The 24726-nt window shown below is 41.3% G+C and overlaps 1 protein-coding gene across 5 annotated transcripts in view; it reads left to right on the forward strand.

The window, feature by feature from the left end:
• Nucleotides 1-24253, forward strand: part of FZD6 (frizzled class receptor 6) — a 29358-nt gene extending 5105 nt beyond the window's left edge. For all 5 annotated transcript variants that reach the window (XM_081205935.1, XM_081205939.1, XM_081205936.1 and 2 more), the window contains exons 3-7: nt 9174-9370; nt 11305-12322; nt 14359-14507; nt 17410-17853; nt 19429-24253. In XM_081205935.1, coding sequence (XP_081062061.1) covers nt 9174-9370; nt 11305-12322; nt 14359-14507; nt 17410-17853; nt 19429-19591 — 1971 coding nt within the window. In that variant the 3' untranslated portion in view covers nt 19592-24253. The remainder of the gene's footprint in view (nt 1-9173; nt 9371-11304; nt 12323-14358; nt 14508-17409; nt 17854-19428) is intronic.
• Nucleotides 24254-24726: the final 473 nt, after the last annotated feature.

Genomic DNA, 24726 nt, shown 5'->3' on the forward strand with positions numbered 1-24726 from the left:
TCTTTGTTTCAGATAGGTTAACTTTGCATCATGCTTTCGGTCAGGCTAAATTGTCATACATTTAAGCAGTCTGTTTTATATTGTTGTAATAGCTCAGTGGCATCAGCATACTGGTGATGAAACTGCTTCATGCCAAATCAATGCAGTCCACTTTTAGTTGTGACTAATAGCTCAGTTATTGGCTCTGCTTTGCTCCTTCCTTTGAGTGTTTGTTCCTGACTGGAATGTGTCCTTGAGCTCTGATAATGTTTCTTGCCTGCCTGGATAGAAGATAGAGAGGGGTATGTAGGAATTAGTATACTGTACAAATAAAATATTCATTGTCCTTTGCTTTGCCCACTTTCGCCTGTGACCCCTGGAAGGTTTCCCAGAAGGGAATGCAGCCCTCCGACCAAAGCCAGCCGGCTCGTGAGGTGGTATGAAGTGCCCACTTCAGGTGGCAGAAGCACAAGAGGCAGTGTTTAGCCCACCCCACTGATTCCACCATCCCCAGAATACCCTCCCCTCTTGCCAGTGAGAGGGAGGCATTCCAGCATGTGGTGTTGCACCTTGTCTTCCCTGTTCCTGGGCAGAGAAGCCAAGCAGCAACGCTTTGTGGAATTGCTCCGGCAGTGATGGGGGGGGGGGTGCAGCGACAGAAGTGGTGAGAGGGTGTGGGAGCACACAGCAGCAATTCCCATTTTACCTTAGGATGGTAATGAAATGGGGGGCTGCTTTTCTGACTGAAAGTTTCCTCATCCCTGCATTATAGCAGGATAAGCTGCTAGTGCAAGCAGCCTGTATGCTCACTTGATATGGAGGAAAAAATGACTTCTTGCACCTTTTGGGGTTGTTTTTCTGCATGCATCTGAGGATGCTTCTCAAGAAAAATAAAAAATATTAAGCTTTTGTATTTGTGCAAGGAGGGGACAGCTCTTTTCACATGTATCCCATCAAATTGCAGTTCAGTATGCCATCTGATAACTAGATTGAAACTTAGATAGACCTAAGTTCCTACTTGGAAGTCAGTGTTCAGAGCCATGACCATGAGTATTATAAACTCTAAAACCACTGCTAATGGTGCGTCATAACTCACACCCAAGTGACTCTCCTCAGTTACTCATAAATCTGTACTTAGCGGTTCTCTCTGACCAAATGAATTTCTAACTTAGTTGCAAGTAGGGAGAATAAATTATCACTTGAAGTTAAGGATTGATTTGCTATTCCATCAGTTTGCTAAGATAACTGCAAATGCATTTTAATGTATCAACTGAACATTGCTGTCTGCTTTACATAACTGAATCTTAATGATGGAGATGAATTTATAAAAATTAGTTCTGGGTATGGAAAGTAGCTGATGGGCAGCCTTGTGTGAGTCGCATTTCTCTTTATTATTATTTTTAAATAATATTTATTGAATTTCCAAAAAATTAAATTTAAACACTACAAACAAAAAAGGAAAAAAGGAAAAAAACAAAAAACAAACAAACGAAAAACAACACAATACAATACAAAAACACTACAAAACTAACACATAAGACAAATAAAACAAAACAAAGACAATTTAAAACATATTAAACAATTTCAATGTCATATCTTTCGTTCGCTTATTTCCACGACTTCCTCACACCTCCCTTTTTGTATTCCACATCAATTAATTATTTCAGCAATTCCTTTCCATCTTCCCCTGTTTTCTATCCTATAATTATCTTAACACATTCTAACCTTATTTTGTTCCCTTTAATACTCTATTGATCTATTTATACTTAATTCCTTATAACATTTCTGCTAAAGCCATATAACTTCATTCCAACTGTGTTCTAACATTCATTAATTTTGCAATATTTCTATAAATAGTCTTTAAACTTCCAGTCTTCTTCCACCAGCTCTTCTCCCTGGTCTCGGATTCTGCCGATTCTCTCAGCCAGCAAAAAGCAGATGATTCACAACAAAACTTAGGGGTCTGGCAGGGCAGGTCCACCACCTCCTTTAGCATCCGTTAATATCTTAAGTTTTACTCGGGGCTTCCTGCCCTGCCAAACAAATCTAGAGACGTCCCTCTGCCACCTCCTGAAACAATCCCTCCCATCCAAAGCTTGCAATGTTTGAAACAAAAACAGCATCCCCAACATCACAGCAACCCTCATCCCCACCACCACAACAACTCGGCCCAAGAATAACCACTTCCAATTTAACCCTGATTCCAAATCCCCCTTCTCTTCAAGCCAACGTCCTTCACAATTGCCCTTGAATAAATTCACATTTCCTCGGGTAGGGCTCTGATCCTCAATTTCATCTGTTTCTCTTTAAGTTCAGTCAAAACCAGTGTCAGCTTGAATTCATAAAGTTGTCCTTGAATGGATGGGACTCTCTCCAGTTGAATTACTTTAACTTCAGCAGCAAGGGTTTTCTCCTTAACTTCATCCGCAGTTTGCCGTATCAGGATAGATTCCTGTATCAGTTTCTGGGTGGTTTCTATATTAGTATTCACCTTTTGTCCCAGGTTATTTAAACTTTCTACCATTAAGTCAGTTTTAATATTTGCAGCATCCACTTTCATATTTATCACATCCATTTTCTTGTGAAGTTGTTCCAGCGAGTCATTTATTTTCACTAATACAACCGCTAAGGCCTCTTCTGGCGACATTCCGTCTTTCCCATCTGCCATAACACTCAATAGATTCAAGGTCAATCTCACAGTCTCACGGGTGTTATCTTACCGCTTGAAATTTCCCAGCCCAGATCTTATGTAGCCGCCAGCTTCAAGAACTTCCACTAGAGGGAAACAGTTTCTATTTGTATTGATACATAATATCCTCTTATAGGCACAGTTGAAACGACCCAAAACTAATTTCAAAGTTACTTTCACTGCTGGAGACAGTAGAAACAATGTATCTTCTCTTATGCTAGCTGTCAATGAATGATCCAAACGCTGTCAATAAACATCCCACCAAACGTCGGACCGACTAGCAGCCCGTTCCCAGGGTCCGAGCAGCGGTATTTTGCCTCTCTTGGTCTCTTCCGCAGGCAGACTCAGTCCACAACTCCCCCCCCCCTTCTTCTGCCTCCAAGGGGAGGATTGTATTCTTTACTTATGGAAATTTAGTCTTTACAAAAGGCTTTCCAAGAATTCAGCTTGCAGCCTCAATTGCTTCAGTCTATTTACAAAAGGGGAAGGCGGACTTCCTGTATTGAACCTTCCCCGTTCCGATGCCAAATTAGACGTTTTTAAAAATCCAATTTTCCCGATTAAGCTCTACTCACAGGTAGTTATTTTAGAGTCAAATTGTCCACAGGAAAAAGTCAGCGCTCTCCGACAACAGCTATGCGGCTTCGCTCCGTGGAAGAAGCAGATGATTCGAAGCACCGCGCTGCTCACCCCACGTCGCTCCGGATCCCCGAAATCGGGTTTCCCCGCGAGTGGGGGAGGCGCAAAAGGTGCCCGCCGAATCCCACGCTCACAGGCTTCTCAGATATGACCCAGCTAAAATCCTATGGCATACTGTTCTATTTCTTTAGTTCAGAAGTTGCCACTTCCATGTTGAGAGATACTATTGGTAGATGTACAGGCGTACTTTTTCTTTCTGTATAAGGTTGGTAGGTGAGAGAAGGAACCAGTTGGGTTGGAGACTGCAACACTCTTGTCAAAATTCTAAATGTTCCCATGGCCCCTGTGTTCATTGTATGCATGGAGTTACCCCAACCTTGCAAGAAACTTGTGACTCTGCCCAAAGTTTCACTCTCTTCAGTCTAAGCGGGGATATGGACTCAGCTCTCCCTGGTCAAAGTCGAGTGCTCCAGCTGCTCTGGATCTTGAAACTTCTCTTGGGACATGGTCCATTAAACTTAAAATATAACTAGAGGTCTGTATGGGCAGTACTGTCACAGTTGCTTAACAAACAGTTTAATTAGGTAATGTGTTACATGCTTACTAGGAAGTTGCATTGCAAAGCAGAATGATTAGTCCCCTAACTTAAGTTGTAGAGGTTTGAAAAGCTAGCTTGGAAGTCAGGCTTGCTTTATGTGAAGTAATGCATATACATAGGTTAGAAAGGGATAATGCATGTGATTAAGAGAAAAGCTATTTTTAAACATCATTCATTCCTATTGGAGAAAGTGAATGATGCTGCGCCTCCAGTTCACGCAAATGTGGCTTTTCTTGCTGAATGTGTGTAGCTTCCAAGTCCAGTGTTTTAACTTTAATACATTAGACCAGGGGTTGCTAACGCTTTTGGGCCTGTGGATGCAGGTAGACTTCTGAGAAAAGGTTGTGGGCACCAGTCACACTTCATCTCACCATTGTAAGAATTGAAAGGTGCACTAGCTGCCTAGCCAAGAGATTATCCCCTCCTATCCATGCACATGCATGCAGCACAGACACACTTACATGCATACATATGTTTACACACATGTGATGCATCTGCGCCCACACACTCTCCCTCAGCCAAGCAGCTAGACTTGAAAAGGGTTAATTTCCCCCCAAGCCTAATTAAGGATGAGTGTGATATTTCTGGAGAGTGCAGCTAGGGAGGGAAGTTCCAAGGCCACATTGTTCAGCTTTCTCCCCAGCTGCAGTTGACAGGAAGACCACCCCTCCTCCATGCCACAGCAATTGTAGCATAGGGAGCATTTTTTTAATGGCTCACAGCTTTGAAGGGTTTTTCTCGCCTTGCTGTGGAACACCACTCATCACCCCTGCCAAAGCACTGTGGGCTACCACAGATGGGTTTTTGAAACCTAATTTCAGCAGGAGGGTGGGGATACTGCTGTTGCCAGATTGGGAGGTGTCAAGGTCCTCTTATGGACACTAGGGGTGGCCTTGGTGTGTGCAGTGCCTGTGCGCACAACTTTCTATTTGCAGTGGCTGATGTAAGTAGACTGACATATCTTATATTCCACCCAGAAACCCATGCTGCTGTCTTGGATCCAGTAATTTTGCTGGTGACTCATTAGTATGGTTTGGTGCCCAGTTGCCAGACTGTAGTTTGGTAATGATGAGCACGCCATAGGCTTGCCTACTCCTCTTCTTTCACCCTTCCTAATTAGCTTTAATTGAGGTCAGTGTTACATCTAACTGGCATGATTGCATTACCACTAATCATAGTTGGCTTGTAACCAGAGACAAGGACTTGAGGTGCTGACCTAGAGAGGGTGAGAGCCAAAAGGGGAGGGGAAGAACGCTTCTGAATGTTCAGTTACAAAACTATGGTTTGACAATGAAACTTTAATGGACTCTAGCCTAAGGCAAGTAATTGCCTTGTCTGTCACTCATATGGCCTCCCTGGCATTTGATTGGAACCTTTCAACTGATTTCACTTGCATTAAACCCAGAGAAACACCTTCACAGTTCTAAGATCACAAGGCAGTTGCATCTGTGAATATGCCGTGTATAAATGTTGAAAGTTGCAATAATTACATCATCTTGATCCTGATAGTGTGGTGTAAATGTAGGGGATAATTTGCTGGTTTTAGCCAGGAGAAGTTTGGATTCAAATACATACATATACATGAAGCTCTTTGGGTGGTCTTGAGCATGTTTGTGGACTTAATTAGATAAACTTTGTTAGGTACAAAACCAAATTTTAAGTAGCGCCAAGGACTACTGGGGAAAAGAAAACCCATGGTTTCTTTCTGTTTCTTTGTCCTAAGGTAAGTGGGGTTCAGATTGGAACCTAAATTAAGTTATTGCAGTGGTTATTGCAGTGTTTCCCAAACTTTTTTGGGCAACGGCACACCTGTTTACTGAAAAAAAATCTCGCGGCACACCACCATTAAAGCCCCGCCCCGTGACGTCAGCGCGCAGCGTCACGCCGGGAGGGACGCACAAAAGTGAAAGTTTTTTCCCTCCCCCCTCAGTCCCTCGCTCGGAATTCAGCTCGTTTGGGGCATCGCTCCGGCTGCTCCCTCTCCCGCCGCGCAGGAGCGATGCCTCTCTCTGGCTCTCCCTCCGCGCAGGCTGAGGGAGGGAGGGAGGTGCGCGTGTGACCCGTCTCTGCTGGGAGACCAAACCCAGCGAGGCAGAGTCGCGCGGAGGCGCCCAGGCAGCGCTGCCGGCTGCGAGGAGGAGCGCCAGGCAGCAGCAGGAGGCGCGGCCTCTCCTCGCCGCCGCCGCCCCGCCTCTCGCCGCCCGACTCGCCCGCCTCCCTCCAGGCATCTCGCGGCACACCAGCCGATGTCTCACGGCACACTCGTGTGCCGCGGAACACCGGTTGGGAAACACTGGGTTATTGATTGCCTCAGGCCTTGCTGCTGAGGCAGTGTACAGTCCCATTCTCTCCTCTTTCCTTCAGCGAGCAGTAATTTGAACACCAAATTTCCCCAGACCCTGAGAGACAAAACCCTCTTTAAATACTTAAGAAACAATTCTTAATTTCCTGTAGAGGAATGATCTCAGTTATTGTGCATTCCTCCATGCTAACAATTCAACTAGAGAATGTGTTTTCCTCTGCTCTTGTTGTTGATGGTTGTTGGGAAATGTGGACTTTCCATGTTTATAGAAAGTTTCCAGTTGGCCTATTTAATGTATATGAACAGTAAAGGGAAAACATGTCTATTTATGCATCTTCCAGATGGCCATTGAATATAATAAGCAAAATAAAATTATTTCATTTAGGTAAGTATAGAACCTGGTACTTTGGAAAGCATCATCTGTCACTTTTAACAACTAGCAGAAGGAAATTACCGAATGCAAAGTGAGCAATAGGGCTCTGGATATTTAATTAAACATGTAACATGGTTACAAGAAACAAAATATGATGTGACTACTAGAGTATTCACAGTAGAAACCTGGAATTTATTACAGTGGCAGCAGCTACATTTCCTCATCCAACTGTTGCTGTCAGGTGTGGTTGTGTGTATATAAATACATATACACTTATTTCTCGTTATCTCCCCACCCCCAACATTTGATGCCTGCTAAAAATATTCTTGTTTAAACAAGCCTACACAGATGCTTAGAAAGTTGAAGTAATTTTAATCTGTTTTAGTATTTTAAGTTTTGTATGTGTTCAAGTAGGGTTGTATTTTTTCCCCCTTGATTTTTTTTTGTTTTATCTTGTAAACTACTTTGAGGGGTTTTTTTTTTACAGTCAAGCAGTGCATAAATTTTATGAAATAAAATAAGCAGATGAAGTCATTGAATTGAATTTTTGAATTGAATTTACTTTATTACGGTCACAGACCAGCATAAGCAAAACATCTAAATAAATAGCATAACATTGTGAGTCTAAGCGGATAATTGTTAAATAAATGGGAGCAAGAACCAAATGTAGATTAAAACATATACCATACATAGAATATTTAATTAGGCATAAATAACGGATGAGTAAAATCTGATAATAAAAATTAAAAAGACCAGTTAAAACAGCTATATGGGGTGAGGCTTCAGAAGTGTGGATCTAACAATATGGGCCTTCAATTTAGGACTGAATTGTAGCATAGACCATCCTTCGACAAATATCTATCATGGCAGCGCAAAATCTGGTGATTGAATATGTGACTTCTGGGCTTTCGTCCTATAGTAATAGGGATATGTTGTGTTGTTCTGAACACCCAGGGAACTTATATAAGATGGGTTGGATAAAACTAGTTCGAATGTTTACTTACCTGGCAGGGGAGACACCTTGATCATGATGAAGTCATTCTATGTGTACATTCCTTAAACAAAGAGTCTATATATGCCTATAGAATGAAACTCTCAAAAGCCTTTTGGTGCTGAATTTCTTGCTCTGTGGGCTTGCTTTTTTGGTCAAGTTTTTTATTATTTCATTTTATAATGCATATACAGTGGTGCCTCACAAGACGAAATTAATTCATTCCGCGAGTTTTTTCGTCTAGCGAATTTTTCGTCTTGCGAAGCACGGTGTCGGAAAAGTTTTGGAAAAGCTTCAAAAATTGCCAAAAACCTCAAAAAAGGCTACCACACCGCTTTCTATGAGTTGCTCCTCGAAGTCAAGTCGCAACTGTATTAACGGTGTTAAGAAAAAGGAAACAAACTTGCAAAAAACGCAAGACGTTTTCGTCTTGCAAAGCAAGCCCATAGGGAAATTTGTCTTGCGAAGCAGCTCAAAAACCGCAAAACCCTTTCGTCTAGTGAGTTTTTTGTCTTGCGAGGCATTCGTCTTGCGGGGCACCACTGTAGAGCAAAGAGAACAATTATAACAGCAGATGAAAATTAAAAGATGAAAAACAAAACTATAAAATAGGCATGAGTACAGTTGCTCATGGGTTAAAATAACAAAGTCCAGGTAAAGACTGTCAGCGTTATCAGATTATCAAGTATAGTTCTAGATTTACCAGGCTTGTCTTCAAAGAGGTTTGTCTTGGAAATGATGGTTCTTATATGCTAAATCATATAAAATGTGTCTGGAAGTTATAGTCCTTGTTGAAATCTCAAATTATGCATGGTTCTACCCCACTATACATATATTCCAGAGGTGTGTGGTACCAAGTGTCCAGTGTAAGATTTTGGGCTGTTTTACATTGAGTTGCAATGACTGTTCTTGCTGCCAAGATCATATAAAGGACCAATTCTTTTTGACAATATATTTACATTGGTTTCATAAAAAATATTCAGTAACATTAATTTTGGACAAGAAACAATAGTTTCTTTAGTAATGTTGATCATTTCTGTCAAAATTAAATTCCAGAAATCTTGCACAGTCTATGGGCTTTTAGCAGCTGCTGCAGTGGGCTTCTGTGGTTCTCCCTGGAGCCAACTGCTTCCTGATGTTTTAAAAAGTTTTATGTTGACCATGTTAAAGATAGATGGGAGTTGCATGAATCTAACTGGAAAGAAATTGCAAGATGCAAATGTCCAAATTCAATGTTTTGTAGTCACATCTTTCAATTCGGTGCACACTCCAGTTTTTTTTATATATACTTCCAAAGTTACCTCTCCTCTGCTCAGCAAGATGCTCTAGGAATCTGGCATTGCCTTGAAGACTGTGTTTCCCTATGCAGGGCAACAGCAGCAGTAGGAGAGATGGGGAAATGTGAAACATAGCTATTGGCAAAGGCAGATGAGAGAAGATGAGCTGGAGTGCCCTCAACCTCCATTTAAACACTTGTTCCACTTCTGAAATCTCATGATTTACTAATCTTTTGTAACTCAAGTTCTGTAACAAGACAGTGTCAGTTTTACAAGAAAACTTTGTAGATGTGCTAATCAAAGTATCATTTTCCCTCTCCCAAAGGATTTCCTTCCTCTTCTGAATGTCCAGTGCTCACCAGATATTCATGCATTTCTTTGCAAAGCATTTGTGCCTGCCTGTTTGGATCAATCGCGTGTGATTCACCCATGCCGAAGTCTCTGTGAAAGAGTGTACTCTGACTGTAAACAAGTGATAAACACTTTTGGAATTAATTGGAATGAGGAACTTGAATGCAGCAGGTACAGTGTTTTTAATTCTCTTTATTTCCAATGGATTTTACTCTGGCCTAAGACAAAGTCCTAATCCATACATTCATGCAATAAACTTCTCTTTGCTTGTTACATATCAGCGTGTGTGCCTCCTCCACACAGATGATCTTCTGTATAAACGGATGCTCTTCGTTGTAATCCATTTGTATGATGACACCCATCACCCCGAATGCATGCGGTTCTTCCATTCCCCCCTTTTTTTGAGGGGGAACAGTTGTGAATTGGACTGAGGGGGAACAGTTGTGAATTGGACTGAGGGGGAACAGTTGTGAATAATCCCCAAGATTATTTGTGATGAGAAGAGTGTGCCTGCTCTTTCAAGGGGAGAGAAGCACTGCCAGGTTTATGTGTATGCTTGGACCAAGTGTATCTGATGAAGTGAATAAGCAAATTCGCTTTGCATATATATTTCAACCTAGACAGTTCAACTTTTCTGTTCCCTTCTGTACAAGCTCTTTAGTGCTTTGGATTCTTGCTCATCCATATAGGAAACAGAGGTCATTACAGGACTAGCATGCATGGTAGTTGGTAAACAGTAGTTGAGGTGAGGAAGACTCTGAAGAATTAGGAAAAATTCATACCTTGAGCCCCCATCTCCTCAAAGATGAAGCACTTTGAAAGGAGAACTTTATTGTTGCCTTTTATTCTGCCATGGTCATCAAGCACATAATATGATATCTCCTATAAAGGACAACATGTGCATTTGGGGGCCACTTTATTTTAAAAGCATTTATAAATAGCTTTAATACTTTTTAAGAAATCTATGTGTTATACAACACATAAAGCAATGGAAGCAGTGGCCAGTCATGCCTGGGTAGCTCAGTTGGTTAAAGCATGGTGCTGATAATGCCAAGGTTACAGGTCTGATCCCTGTATGGGACAGCTGCATATTTACAGGAGGCTGGACTAGATGGTTCTCATGGTCCCTTTGTTGTTGTTGTTTAGTCGTGTCCGACTCTTCGTGACCCCATGGACCAGAGCACGCCAGGCACTTCTGTCTTCCACTGCCTCCCGCAGTTTGGTTAAACTCATGGTGGTAGCTTCGAGAGCACTGTCTAACCATCTCGTCCTCTGTCATCCCCTTCTCCTTGTGCCCTCCATATTTCCCAACATCAGGGTCTTTTCCAGGGAGTCTTCTCTTCTCATGAGGTGGCCATCAGCTTCAGGATCTGTCCTTCCAGTGAGCACTCAGGGCTGATTTCCTTAAGAATGGATAGGTTTGATCTTCTTGCAGTCCATGGGACTCTCAAGAGTCTCCTCCAGCACCACTCATGGTCCCTTACTTCTCTACAATTCTATGATTTTATGGCTGCATCTGTCAGGCAAGTGTTTGGCCTCAGCTATACTTGCTTTGGAAAACTCTTACAGTGACTACTCCAGTTCACTCTTCCTGGAGCTGCCTTGAAAGATGTTGGAAGAATGCTGCGGGTTGCCTCTTGACTGGCAAAGGCCACAGCTATTTTAGCACACCTGTACTGGCTTTCTGTTAGCTTCTAGGCCCTGTACAAAGTGCTAATGAAAACTATTTTAAAAACCTATCTGCTCTGGGGTCTGCATAGACAAGCATTTCCTCTCATGTGTACCTCACTGCTCCCTCAGATCTGTAGGCATGTACTGCTTCAAAGGGCACCTTTGTCCAGGGTTTTAATCCCTGCCAAATCAGCAAACAGGGACTGAATCCTATTGCCTTGGCTGCGCAATCTTGGAGCCCCTGATGGAGCAAGATTGGCTTGCAAGCTGGAGGCTCCTCACCCTTGTAATTGAGGTTATGTTTCCTTTAAAAAAAATCCGTTTTTATTCTTTGCGATCCCAGGCCCAGTCTAGTTTTATAACCAAGCATGTGCTCTGAGCCTCTAGGCAAATAGCAATGAGTGGTGCCTCTGCATTTTCTCTTTCCTTTCTAGGTTGGAGGATTGTGATGAAACTGCTGCTGTCACTCCTTCTCTCACTACAAAATCTCATGACACTAAGAAGACTCCAGGACAGCCCCGAAGGGATTATGGATTTTGGTGTCCACGTCATCTGCAGACCTCCAGTGGCCAAGGCTACAAGTTTTTGGGAATTGATCAGTGTGCACCCCCCTGTCCCAACATGTACTTCAGTAATCATGAGCTAGACGTCGCCAAAAGCTTCATTGGGATCGTTTCAATTTTTTGCCTTTGCGCAACTCTGTTCACATTCCTAACGTTTTTGATTGATGTTAAGCGGTTCAGATATCCAGAGAGGCCAATAATATACTATTCTGTTTGTTACAGCATAGTGTCTCTGGTGTACTTCCTTGGGTTTGTCCTGGGAAACAGAACTGCCTGTAACAAGGTAGATGAAAAACTGCAGCTTGGAGAGACAGTCGTTCTTGGTTCTCAGAACAAAGCCTGCACAATTGTTTTTATGGCTCTGTACTTTTTCACCATGGCTGGAACTGTGTGGTGGGTGATCCTCACCGTCACTTGGTTCCTAGCTGCTGGACGAAAGTGGAGCTGTGAAGCTATTGAGCAAAAGGCAATGTGGTTCCATGCAATTGCCTGGGGCATGCCTGGCTTTCTCACCATTATGCTGCTTGCCATGAACAAAGTGGAAGGTGACAACATCAGCGGTGTTTGTTTCGTTGGCCTCTATGACCTGGATGCTTCCAGATACTTTGTCCTTTTGCCTTTGTGCCTTTGTGTCTTTGTTGGATTGTCTCTCCTCTTAGCAGGCATAATTTCTCTAAATCACGTGCGGCAAGTTATACAGAATGATGGCAGGAATCAAGAAAAGCTGAAAAAATTCATGATTCGAATCGGTGTCTTCAGTGGCTTATACCTGGTACCATTAGTGATGCTCTTGGGATGTTATATCTACGAGCAGGTGTACAGGAAGATCTGGGAAACCACTTGGGTTTATGACCATTGTGTTAAGTTCCATATACCTTGCCCTTATCAGGTAAGGGTGAAATACTTGCACAATTTATACCTCAATAATTAAGAATATTGATATCTCTTACTGCTGCTGCACATGTATGCAATGCTGGGGATTTGATTGCAGCAACAACTGTGATACTGCTTTGTCTATTGTTCTTCAGTGCTACTAAAGCCTCTGAGTGGTCCTACCCTAGTGTTCAATGCGGAATCCAGTCTTTCTTCGATCAGTATTGTCCTAGAAAGTATAAACTCCGAGTACAAAGCAATGGAATAAATTTCTCTTTAGAACCCTCCTTGAAGATGTTAGTGACTTCTAGCTATGATTTCCTAAGAAGAAAATTTAAAAAGACTGTCTAAAAACAACAGCAAAACTAATATGCTGCTGACAATAATCCTTCAGATTTTACACCCATCTGTTTGTTGCTTAAAACATGTTTTTCTTCCCACTAAAATAGATGGGAAAGTTATCTACATTGCATATTAAAGTGAGGTTTTAAGTCATGCAAAAATGGGGGGGGGGGAAATGAAAACAGAAGTTTATACTTGTAGATTGCAACCTCTGATCTAGTTATAACTACGGAAATGTTAATTCATTTTGGCTGCTTATGTAGTTCCCTCCAGATGTGAACTTCCATCAGCCCCAGGCAGCACAGCCCAATGGTCAGGGATTATGGAAGATGTAGTCCCCAACATCAAGAGGGACCACTTTGACTATCCCAACCTAGATGCATACTGCATTTATTCCAACATAAGGATTATTTAAGCAAAAATACTTATAGCAGAACATTTCCTTTTTAGTGGTATTACTTTATTACTTTATTACATTCAGCTTGGTCGAAGCTTTTTAAAATAACTATTTACTCAAAATAATATTTCTGGCATCAGCTAGTTAATGATCCTCAAGCTAATAAAAATAGGCCAGGGTGGTAATGGAGAGACCTGAGTTGGCCAAGCTTATACAAAATAAAAATCTGAGCACTAGGTAAGACAGACAAGTTAGCTCTTGAGTTAAATATCATTGCCCTTTTTTGAGCCTGTTCTTCACGAGAGTGGATTAATTTTGCAGCGAACAGCAGAAAAGACACTGGTACATACCCCCAAGGCACTCTGAAAATCCTGCCACCTCTAATTAACTTCAGCCCATCAGTTCCTTCGTCTTTCCTGTGTACTCAGATGACACAACTGTGTTACTGTACAGAGTATCACTAAAGAAATTGGTTAGTACTGAGTACTTTAGAAGAATTAGCTACACTTGTTATGCATTTCTTCCTTCTATACAGCTGTGGCCACATTTTTTGTGACTTAACTGTATCTGCCTTCAACATTTAAGAACACAGGCAAGTTCTAAAGAAGTTTCTTCAGGCTTCTCCTAAGGGATTTCTGGAATTGTAGTTTTGTGATGCTGGAGTAACTTAACTCTAAAGTGTTCTGTTTTTTCTCTTATTAATACATTTTTCCCCCATTCTAGCAGGGGTTTCAATGCAAAGCCCATCATGATCCTGGAGCAAGGCAAACTTCCACTCCCCACCAACTACTGGGCAGGGGGAGCACTCCTTGCTCCAGCAAAAGAACAGTGGGGAGCTCACTTTAATCTCGCCATTGTTCCTTTGAAGTCATGCAGGCACTGGCCTCACAAATATGGCAGGTGTGGGTGCTTTGCCAGAAAGTGCCTAACAGGCCGAACTGGGACCCTGGCAGGCCAAAGTTGGCTACAGACTGGGTTCCCTACCCTGAGGCTTATTTCTTATTTTTGTGTCATTTTATAAATAAATTAAAATCACACCATTCAGTACTGTGTCATAGCATCATATTATCCCTGCTTACACTTGCAGCATTTCATTTTCTGGAGTTTCGATGACAACATAATGTGATTAAGCTATTTTAAGTGTGTAGCATAGGCACAGTATTCTCATTTGCTTAAAGTTGTTTAAGCCTGAGTGCAGCTTAGTTGATATAAAACTGCAAACTTCTGAATCACTATTCATTTTCTGCTTTGAAGTATAGGGTCGGAAAACCATTTTTCTATTGTATTTTTAATGAATGGTTATTGTTTTCCAGGTCAAGATATTGGCAAGGCCAGAAATAATTTTGTTTCTGATGAAATACCTTATGACTTTAATAGTTGGCATCTCTCCAGTTTTCTGGGTGGGAAGCAAGAAGACTTGCTCAGAATGGGCAAGTTTCTTCAACAGGAATCGCAAAAGAGAGTAAGGCACATTTTTTTGTGGTAATATTTATTGTAAAAACAACAATATAAAATTAGTGGGCACTTTTAATTGGTGTGTTTTAAAAATGTGTGTGTGTGAGAGAGAGAGAGAGAGAGAATGCATCTTGGATTGCTTCCTGACTTTGTTCATAGGATTGCAGGTTGTTTTTAAAAAATCCCCACCCCCGAAAACATGTGGTCTCTCATCTTTGATGTGGAACTTCCTGTAGTCATCATTGTTTAAGTGCCGCCTCCCTGCCTCCCTCCCTCACATGTGAACCTGCAGTGAATTGGAACTTATGGGCAATACCAACTGCAAGGTCTGGAAGTGCCCTCGCATGGGTTTTTTTTTAAAGCTGTAGTTAGCCAGATGCTGAATTTCCTCCCAAACCAAATCTTCCTTGGTAAACTGGCCATTTTTTCTCCTTTTGCAAAAGAGGCTGAGCAGTTTAATCCTGAGCAGCAGGGGTCTGACTTGGTCAAATTTTGTATCTGCTTTCTCACAGCCTGTATTATTAGCATGAATGTTTTAATGCTATGCCATATTTTTATATAGTCTTTCTTGATGCTTGGCATTGCATAATTATTTGGAGATTGATCTCAGGAAGAGGAGAAATTGAGAATAATATTTTCTCTAAGCTCCCACAGAGTGGTCTGTTCTTCAGTTTAAATTCTTCTGGAGTATATTTTGAACAGTTTTATGTAGACTATGTGTAAGTTCCCTTGGGAATACTTTTTTCCATTACTCTCCTTTGCATCCTGAATTCTTAATGTGGCTTTTAGATTTCTGTATTTCTTTAAATTTCTTTAGTCAAGGTTTGCAAGCAATTATCTTCAACTCCTTCAGCCCACATTCCTTTACAATGAAGATGTATATTCCTTTCCATATTCCTTCTTTTTCCATTATTGTATAGCTATTTCATATGTGTGTCTTAGCAAAGTGATGTTCTCTACCGAAATACAACCCCTTATTACCCTGCTAGTTTGTCCCAGGTAGTCAGATTTATTTACCCACATCCCGAGTGTTGTTACTTTAAGGTAAATATTGCAATTTTTTAAACTAAAAACTACTGTTGCTTGCATGTACAACCATATTATGCAGTAATGTGAAACCTGGAGCACCATTTCTGGCCACTGAGTGAGTTGCTGTGATTTGATGAATATTCCAATACTTCAATGCATTAATGGCTACAATTTTGGCAAATGATACAGATTATGTGAGGAAAGTGAAAAGCCAGTTTCAGGCAATTTAGGATTCTGTGGTGAGGGCAGGCAATAAGAGTGAAGACTAAGGAGCAGAGTGGGTCAAAAGTGTAGAGCAGGGTTTCCCAAACTTGGGTCTCCAGCTGTTTTTGGACTAAAGTTCCTATCATCCCTGTCCACTGGTCCTGCTAGCTAGGGATGATGGAAGCAAGTTAATCATGATAATATTGCATGTTAATCATGATCATATTATTTTGAATACTAGTTGCAAGGGAGGCTATTACCCTGATGTCCCTCTTGTGAGCTTCTCACAGGTTCTGTGAACCGCCCTGAAACCTCCAGGGGCAGTATATAAATTCAATAAATAAAATAAATAAAAATATCTGCCTGCCTCTGTAAGTAACATGGTATAGAACCAGATGGATCTTTCATTTGATTCACTAGGGAAGTTATTGAAGGGCAAAGAGATGAAGACATGGATAAAGATAAAATACAGGTGGAGAAAACTTCCCAACAGACCTAGTGTCTGATAAAGTTGTGTGTTTTCTGTACCAAGAGAGTGGCTGAGTAAGTAAGAATTAAGGGAGAACTAAGTTTCTTATACTTGCAGGATTGTGGCTCCAATGCTACTTGCATAGAATATTGAACATGGGCCTGTGGTGCCAACTTGGCAGTTAACTTGCTCAATGTCCTGGAGCAAATCATGCACTCTCAGGTCCCTTCTTGTAATGAAAACATTTGAAAAGGACTGTAGCATGATCTTGTGCACTAGATAAGATATTTCCACCCCTTTGTAAAGATGGGAGTGGAGCAATAAATAGTTTATAGACTTGCTCCATATAAATGGAGGGGCATCTGGCTTTGATACCAGTACATGTGAGAAGGACCTAGGGGTTTTAGTAGACCAGAAGATCAGCATGAGTCAACAGCGTGATGCAGCAGCAAAAAAAGCTAATTCAATTCTAGACTGCATCAACAGAAAGATAGTGTCCAGATCAATGGAAATAATAATTACCACTCTGTTCTGCCTTGGTCAGACCACAGTTGGACTATGTCCAGTTCTGGGCATCACAGTTTTAAGATGGATATTGGCAAGCTGGAACATGTGCAGAGGGAAGGCTACTAAGGTGATAAAAGGTCTGGAAACCAATCCTTATGAGAAGCAGTTGAGGGAGTTAGATATGTTTAGTCTGGAGAAAGCAGAGATTATATGATAGCCAGCTGGAAATATCTGTAGGGTGTCACATGGATAATGAAGCAAGCTTGTTTTTTCCTGCTCCGGAGGGTAGGTAGGACCCAAACTAATGGATTCAAATTACCAGAAAGGAGATTCTGATTAAACATTAGTAATACCTTTCTGACAGTAAGAGGTGTTTGACAATAGAACAGGCTACCATAGAAGGCAGTAGGCTCTCCTTTAATGGAGATTTTAAAATAGAGGCTGAATGTTCATCTGGTAGGGATTCTTTAACTGTAATTCCTTCATTGCAGAGGGTTGGATGATCCATTGGGTCCCTTCCAGCTCTAGAATTCTATGAAAGAAAGTAAAAAATGAGTTAAGAGAGCTGTCTGTCACATCTTAAAATTGGTAGTTTTGACAATGACTTCAGCAAGATGTTTGCACATCTGAATGCAATTAGCATTAGCAATTAGCATTGCATTCAGGGTTGTAATACCATGTATTGTCTTCTCCCAATCAGTCCAATCAGTGAAAGCCGAAGAGTATTGCAAGAGTCATGTGAATTTTTCTTGAAGCACAACTCTAAAGCGAAGCACAAAAAGAAGCACTACAAATCCAGCTCTCACAAACTGAAGGTGATTTCAAAGTCAATGGGGACCAGTACAGCTGTCACAACCAATCACGGAACTTCTGCCATGGCCATCGCAAACCATGATTACTTAAGCCAAGACACGTTCACTGAGATCAAAAGCTGTCCTGAAACATCTGAGAGAGAGATGGAAGCAGATGGAACGGCCAGCCAGAAAGTGAAAGAGGAAGAGTTTGCCTGCAGCGAACAAAGTGCACTGCACATGTTACCTAGCCCTAAAGTGGCTTTGGAACAGCTAGAAAAGAGAGGGAAGGCAGACAACACACAGGATATTGCCAGCTTATCTGAAAGCATGAAAAGAATGGTCGAAGGAAGGTAATTGCCTTTCCCTTAATTTTATGTGTTTTTAACTATTGCATGCTAGTTGTTACTACCATCAGAAGAGAAAAATACTGCATTTTACTTTAAAATAGCAGGAAATGGAAAATAAATCTTGCAAACAAAGCTTTTTATCCCATGGAGCTGCATCATCTGCACTGGAGTGGGCACCTAAACCAATCTTTAAGCAAAGGTAGCTACATTGTCTTAGACACCACACCTCTGAACACCTGAATATAGAATGCAAGGTGTAATTGTTCAGATACTTGGCTAGAATTTAAGAGGAGACAAGCCAAAGTAGAAGATATTATCAGTGAGACCTCTAAGCAGTTCAGGAGAAAATCAAGGGCCCAGTTGGATGAATTGCTACGACAAAGACTCTGAACCAGTGTGGGAGCCTGTGCACTCCCTTTGGATTAGATCTGGGAGACCTGACTTAGGTTTGCACAAGGTGGCTCAGTGTCCTTACATTTCAGTTATGCATCTATAAAAAGACTCCACTCCCACAAAACAGCATAAATATTGTAAAAATTCAGTGCACACTGATAAATTATGAAAACAAATGTTATTTTACTTTAATGAAGCTAAATTTGTGTTTTGGTCCATCTTGATACCCAAATATTCTATTTTCATTAAGCCTTTCTTAACAATGTAGCCAATCATGTCGCAAAGACAAAGGTCCCATGCTCTTGGCGCTGAACCAGGATCTGGAGTTTGCTGGGTTATACTGTAAGAATCCTGATCAGTGTTTGAAACTCCCATTGTTCTAGGCGTGTTATGTGACAGGGAATTTCATTAGTGCAAGCAGTTTCTGAGCTCTGGGCACAGTACTGTGCCTAAAATTTCAGATTAAAATTGCAGAGTGGGAGGAAAGGAGGACTTTTTCTGCCTCCCCCTTCCCACTCTCTGAAGAATGTTAGGGAGGTGGGCAGGGGAAGGAGTAGACCATGTGAAAAATGAACATGATATTTTAGCTGCAGTTTATTCATTTTCAGCGTTGTATTTTGTATAGGCACACTTGTTAAAAAACATTCCATTCTTACTCCCATAACCTAGGTTTAAGGTGCCATTTTGCTCCTAGCTTTCATATCTCAATTTCTAACACTGATCCTGATGCCTGATTCAAAGACAAATGTAGCCCATGTTGTTAGTTCTGAGTGATAGCAGCTTTTCTACTAAAGGCTTTTCCCATCCCTGCTACCCAAAAACTTTAGTTGAAAACTGCATGTCTAATAATCAATTCCTGTCAAATATGTGACCGATTTTTTAAACTTGAGTGTTTGTTTTGTTTGCAGCAGGGATGGGGAAACTGTGGCCCTTCAGATGTTGCTGGACTCCATCTCCCATCAGCCCCACCCAACATGTCCAATGGTTAGGGATGATGGGAGTTTTAGTATACCAACAACAACTAGAAGCCATAGATTCCCCATCCCTGATTTACAGCAATTATATAGGCCGCCTAGTAACATCATTCTCTGAGTAGTTCATAGGACCTTGTGTTTTTAAAAAGATGTTATCATCTGTTTCAATATAGAATGCCTTTTCTTTCTTTCTTTTGTATGCATATAACAGGACAACTCCTAGAAGTGATCTAATTGAATCCCTTCCCCTCCAAGTTGGTCATCCGCACCTTGATGTTTCCCAGCCAGGCAGTCCCAAGGGGTCAGTCTTGTTTGCCCATTCCTCTTCAGATTCAAGGAAAGCTCAGGAGTCTGGTCATAGTTCAAACACTTAAAAAGGCGAAACTGCTACGTGAGTCATTTCAGCTCATGGATGGAATCTGTGTTACACTGGAAATGACTGTTGCGCTCTGCTTTGCAAGGAGGTGCCACAATACCCTCCTTGGTCGCACTTCAGGTAAAGCTAAAATTGCATTGTGAGGGGCCTAGCAACAGCTTCTTCTTCAAACTTTGGACATGTTCTAGCTAGCAGTAAGTTTGATATGAAAAAGATGATGAATAAGTAAGTACTGCTTTTTATAACCTTTATGTCAAACTGCATTGCAGTAGAGGAGATGGAAGGTATCTTGAGCTGTGTTATAAAACTACCACCTCCTTCTAGCAGTGCTATTTACTGTATCATAAATAGGTGGGTCACACAGGGGCAGGGGAAAGCTGATGCAACATGTGAGAATAACACCATGGTCCCATTCTTGGAGAATTGGCTTAAGCTGCAAAGTACAAGCAATGACTTGAGCACTTGTGGCTGAAGCATAGCCCAGTGTCTGCCTTTGCTGCTCTTATCAGCCAGCTCTGACCTGCAGGCCAGAGAATCCCTTAGCCCTAGGTTCTCCAGTATGGTGCCAGTGGATACTACATCTCCCCCAGAAGCCCCCCATGGAATTTACCAAGGTATCTCCCTATTTTGGTTTTCGGCGAGGTTGAATTTTTCATTTGTCTTATTTTTGGGGGGGAGGGGTTCTTTTGTGAAATGGGGATTTCTCAAATGCCCCTTTCTTATTATCACATCTGGCAAGTACACATGTACATCCACTTCTGTGGTCCAACAGCCCATGGGATGCTGCTGAGAAATGTAGTAGGGACCCTGCCTTTGCCTCTGCCCAAGCTGTGCAACTGTCTTTATGAATTACAACTGTATTGTAAGAATATTGGGTGGTCACTGGTGCAGATGCTTCTGTGCAGGTATTTGTATTGGGTCTAGTAGACCAGCTATTTTCGTAAAAAATAAAAAAATAAAAAAATAAATCTTAGGTGCAATGGCTCATAATTTTTGGGCCAGTAGTAATATTTTATGTTATGGTCTAAACACTGAAATGGAAAGGGACTCTTGAATCAAATCCAGTTTTGAAAGTAGCTACTTTTATACAAGTATAGCACAGATCAATTGTTTCTCTTACATGACAGGATGCTTTGTTATATACCTGTCTCCTACCCTTCATTATTATTGTTATTATGCTCAAGTAAGGTAAGGTGGGGAGTGGTGAAGCCAAGCACTGTTCAGATATTACAGGCAATAACATTGGAATTTACTTAACCTCAGTATTTCTACTCAGGGTAGTACCTTTCAAATCTGAGGCTTGAGCACAATCTAATAGTAGCTTATATTTTATAAAGTGAGATTCTGCATGAACTGGTTATTGAACCTCATTCCCTTCCCTTCCCTTCCTTTCCCTTCCCTTTCTTTCCCCCCCCCCCATCAGAATAGGCCTTTGAGAGAACATATAGATCACAGTACCTATGAAGCTAATTTCCTAGCCTTTTGTAGTTTTGAGGATCTAAGCTGTAACGTATAAATATTTTTTACTTTTTTCTATTAGATTGCAAAATGGGAGAACTGTGTGTTACTTTGCTAGAAGTCATTCAGTCCTGATCTTTGCATTTTAAACATCGTTTTTTGTGATTTCTGAGTCCATTTTTTGTTCATTTATTAATAAATCAGCTTTGAAGCATCAACTGATTAAAACAAGCACTTTCTACTATTCTAGTCTACAGGTAGAATCTACAAAAACCAAATCTGTCTGGTTCTACCTGATATAGTTGCAGCTTTCTCCATAATATAGCACTTATTCCAGAGCTGTAAAACAGCCCCTGGGCTGCTTAGATATTCTGGGTCAAGGCAGTAAAGACCATTCAGACAACTTTCATGGCTCCCAACCCTGGTGCTTTAAGCTTATTCCCACTAGCCCTTGGGATTTCTGCGCCGTGTCCGTACCTGGCAATGATATAAAAAACATCCAGTAGTCTTACAGCAAAGCTTGCTTTCACTTGTTTAGGAAGAAACTGGTAGGATATCCTGTAGAGACTGGAAATAGCAAGCTTGTCTCTTAAATTTAAATTCAGTTGAATTGCAGCAGTTGGGGTTTGCTGCTTGTCTAGAAAGGTGCATATCAAGGACCCGGATCCTGCGATCAACATTCTAGGACTTTCTTTGTGTGCCCCTTCCACAAGAGGTGCAGAGGGTGGCAACACAAGAACAGACCTTTTCTACTGTAGTTCCCTGTTTATGGAATGCTCATTGCATCTCTTTAGGCACCAGGTGAAATGTTTTTCTATAGCCAGGCCTTGGGCTGATTAACATGCAATGGATGGCCTTTTAAATATGTTTGTGAAAGGGGGGTTATTGGTATGTTTTTGTTACATATTTTGTGTTCTCGTTTGTATTTTTATGTTGTGAACCACCCTGTGATCTTTGAATGAAGGGTGGTATACAAATTCAATAAATAAATATACTGAGTGTATGTTTGTGCAGCTCTGAAGCACAAGGGCAGGACATTTATCAAGGAAAGGGTGTGATTATGCTTAGCAGGGCTTGGGTAAACTGTCCTGGGTATTTCCCCTTTGATGCTGAAGTCACTTGCAGTTTCACTGGATCATATTTCCTCTGCATTCAATTTAACTGACCGCAGGCTCCAGTATCTCCAACCCTGCTGTGGCTCAGGAATGTTGTATTCTTTCCAATCCCCTTGCCCTTTTGACTGGATGGCCCTAGTAACTAAGGTATTGTGGCACTGAGTTAGATTGCATGCATAGCAATCAAGCAAAATAAGTCAAACAATTTGGATGTTGTAGCAGTACTCTTGCCCTTTGCCACTTCTCATAAAAGAGCAGAAGGAAGCACAGCCAAGTCTCTCTTCATCTTTCTTTACAATTTGTTGCTTTCGCAGGTAGAGTAGGGCAGTTGTGCTTCCTTGCTAAAAGGCTGCAGAAGATGCCCCTATACTTTAGAATGATATTTCCTGGATTTTACACAGGGTCTTGTCTCCTTATGCCAAGCACAGCATAATGTGGTAGAGCCCTACATCTTTTCCAAGTCAGCTGTAATGATAAAAAATGAGTCAAAAGCCTGGCCCACAATGATATACGCTGTGCAGTTTACAATAGTTACATAATGTGACTTTAACAACTGCATTTTGAAGACTAATCTGCTGTGGGTCTAGTGAAAGCTAATGTTTTGTGATGCACTAATTCTGGGTAGCAAAATAAATTAAGTTGTTTGTGTGCAGCCATCTTGGGATAATAGTCCTCACCTGTTGTCAGGAGTCAATGATTACAGTTAGCCCTGTTGCCACGGCAGCCATAAATTTAATGCTTCTCAGCAGCCTGCACCAATAAGCCACTGTAATATTTTGCTCCTTAAACAAAATGTATCTGTTTCTCCTCTTCAGCCACTGCTGATGAGTTGCTAAACCTGCCTTGCTAAACCTGCCATGCCTTCCCCAAGCCTCTGACTGAACTAGAGGTAGCTGCTCCATCTTAAAGTCATTTTCCTTGTGTGCTCAGGTTCTGTAGCTGGATCAGGCTAAAGGCCCATCTAGTCTAGCACCCTGATCTCACAATGGCCAACCACATGCCTGTGGGAAGCCCCAACTTCTTCACTAGTACTCTCTCCGCACTTGTCATTCCTATCAAGTGGTATTCAGAGGTACAGCGCCTCCAACATTTGAGGTAGAACATAGCCCTCGTGGCTCGTAGCCACTGATAGCTACTATTCTCCATGAATTTGTCTAATCCTCTTTTAAAGAAGGTGGCCTTCTCTGCATCTTGCTTCCACAGCACCTGCTCGTTTATTTTAACTGCACATTCCTCAGTTCCAAACGAAAAGCTGCCTTGATGTTGTTGAATTTAAAATTCCAAATAGAACAAGTGTTGAATTTCTAAATAGAACAAGTGTTGGATAATGCCGGGGGGGGGGGAGCCTTTCAATCTGTCCTGTAAGCACCCCTTTCATTCTGAATTGTAATTGTGAGGAATATACATTACATTTGGCTCAGTGGAAAGAGCAAAGCACTGTGCCTTTGTTCAGATGCACTTTTTGCCATTCCTGCTGTCTTACAGAAATTATTGTTGGCTACTCAGCCCAACTGCATTTTACGCTCTTAGGTAAGTAGTGCTAACAGAGACAAGGGTGATTATAGCTGAGCTCTTATCTATGACACTAACATTCACTTGTTTTTATAGCTCTTCGTCTTTGTAAGTGGTTTTGTGGTTTTTTTAAAGAAAGCACTCCCAGTTTCTTTGTTTTTCAACATTCCACTTTGTGCAACATCATTTGGTTGTCTTGGACACCAAGTAAAACTATATTATAGAAAAGAAATGTAAATGGCAACTGAATAAGGAAGATAGTTCTGATGGATCAAATTGTTTCCTGTTATAACAATGTATTGAATTTTGAATGTATTATGTTCTCTGCATTTTATAACTTTGTAACTTATTGCCTTTAACAAAGACTATTGGTGGTTTAACTGGATATTTCCTTATTTTCAGAACATACTATTCTTCCAATAACTAGAGCGACTTTCAAAGTTGTAAATATTCTCTGTGGAAAAACAATTTTTCTCTTATTGGCACATCTGATTTTTTAAAAAAATGTCTGCAATTTGGCATATGTATTTTTACTATTGGTCAATAAAGTTTTCTATACTGTAAAAAGTCACAAACTGTGTTGTGTTTGAAAACAGCTTGGAGCAGGGCCAGCCCTACCATTAGGTGGAATCAGGTGGGCACCTTGGGCTCCAAGTGCTGGGGGTACACGTGGCAGTGAAGTGTTGTCTGCTTAGAGCTTTATGTGCTGCCCTGCACCTCTTAAGCCGGCCTGCTGTCCTCAAGTGTGGTGCACAACACCATCCTGATGCAGTGCGGAAGTAACGTTCAACCAGTAGTCCGGTCAGCTTCTGCATCTTGTCTTCTGCCTCAGGCAACCCTAAACATAAGTGTTAACCGAATTTCTAAAAGCTAAGTGGCTAAGAGGTTAAGTGCAAATTACATTGCTGGCTGAAGATGGGAGATCCGTTTTTCCGAATGTTAAGGCTTCAACTATGGCCATCTGTACGCTTCTGGAAAGTTCACAAATAGATTGTTGTGGAGAAAGCTGTTGAGCTGTTTCTCCCCAGCTTGTGTTATGATATAGTGC

The sequence above is a fragment of the Podarcis bocagei genome, assembly GCF_964188305.1.
Source record: "Podarcis bocagei genome assembly, chromosome: 8".
Lineage (NCBI taxonomy): Eukaryota > Metazoa > Chordata > Lepidosauria > Squamata > Lacertidae > Podarcis > Podarcis bocagei.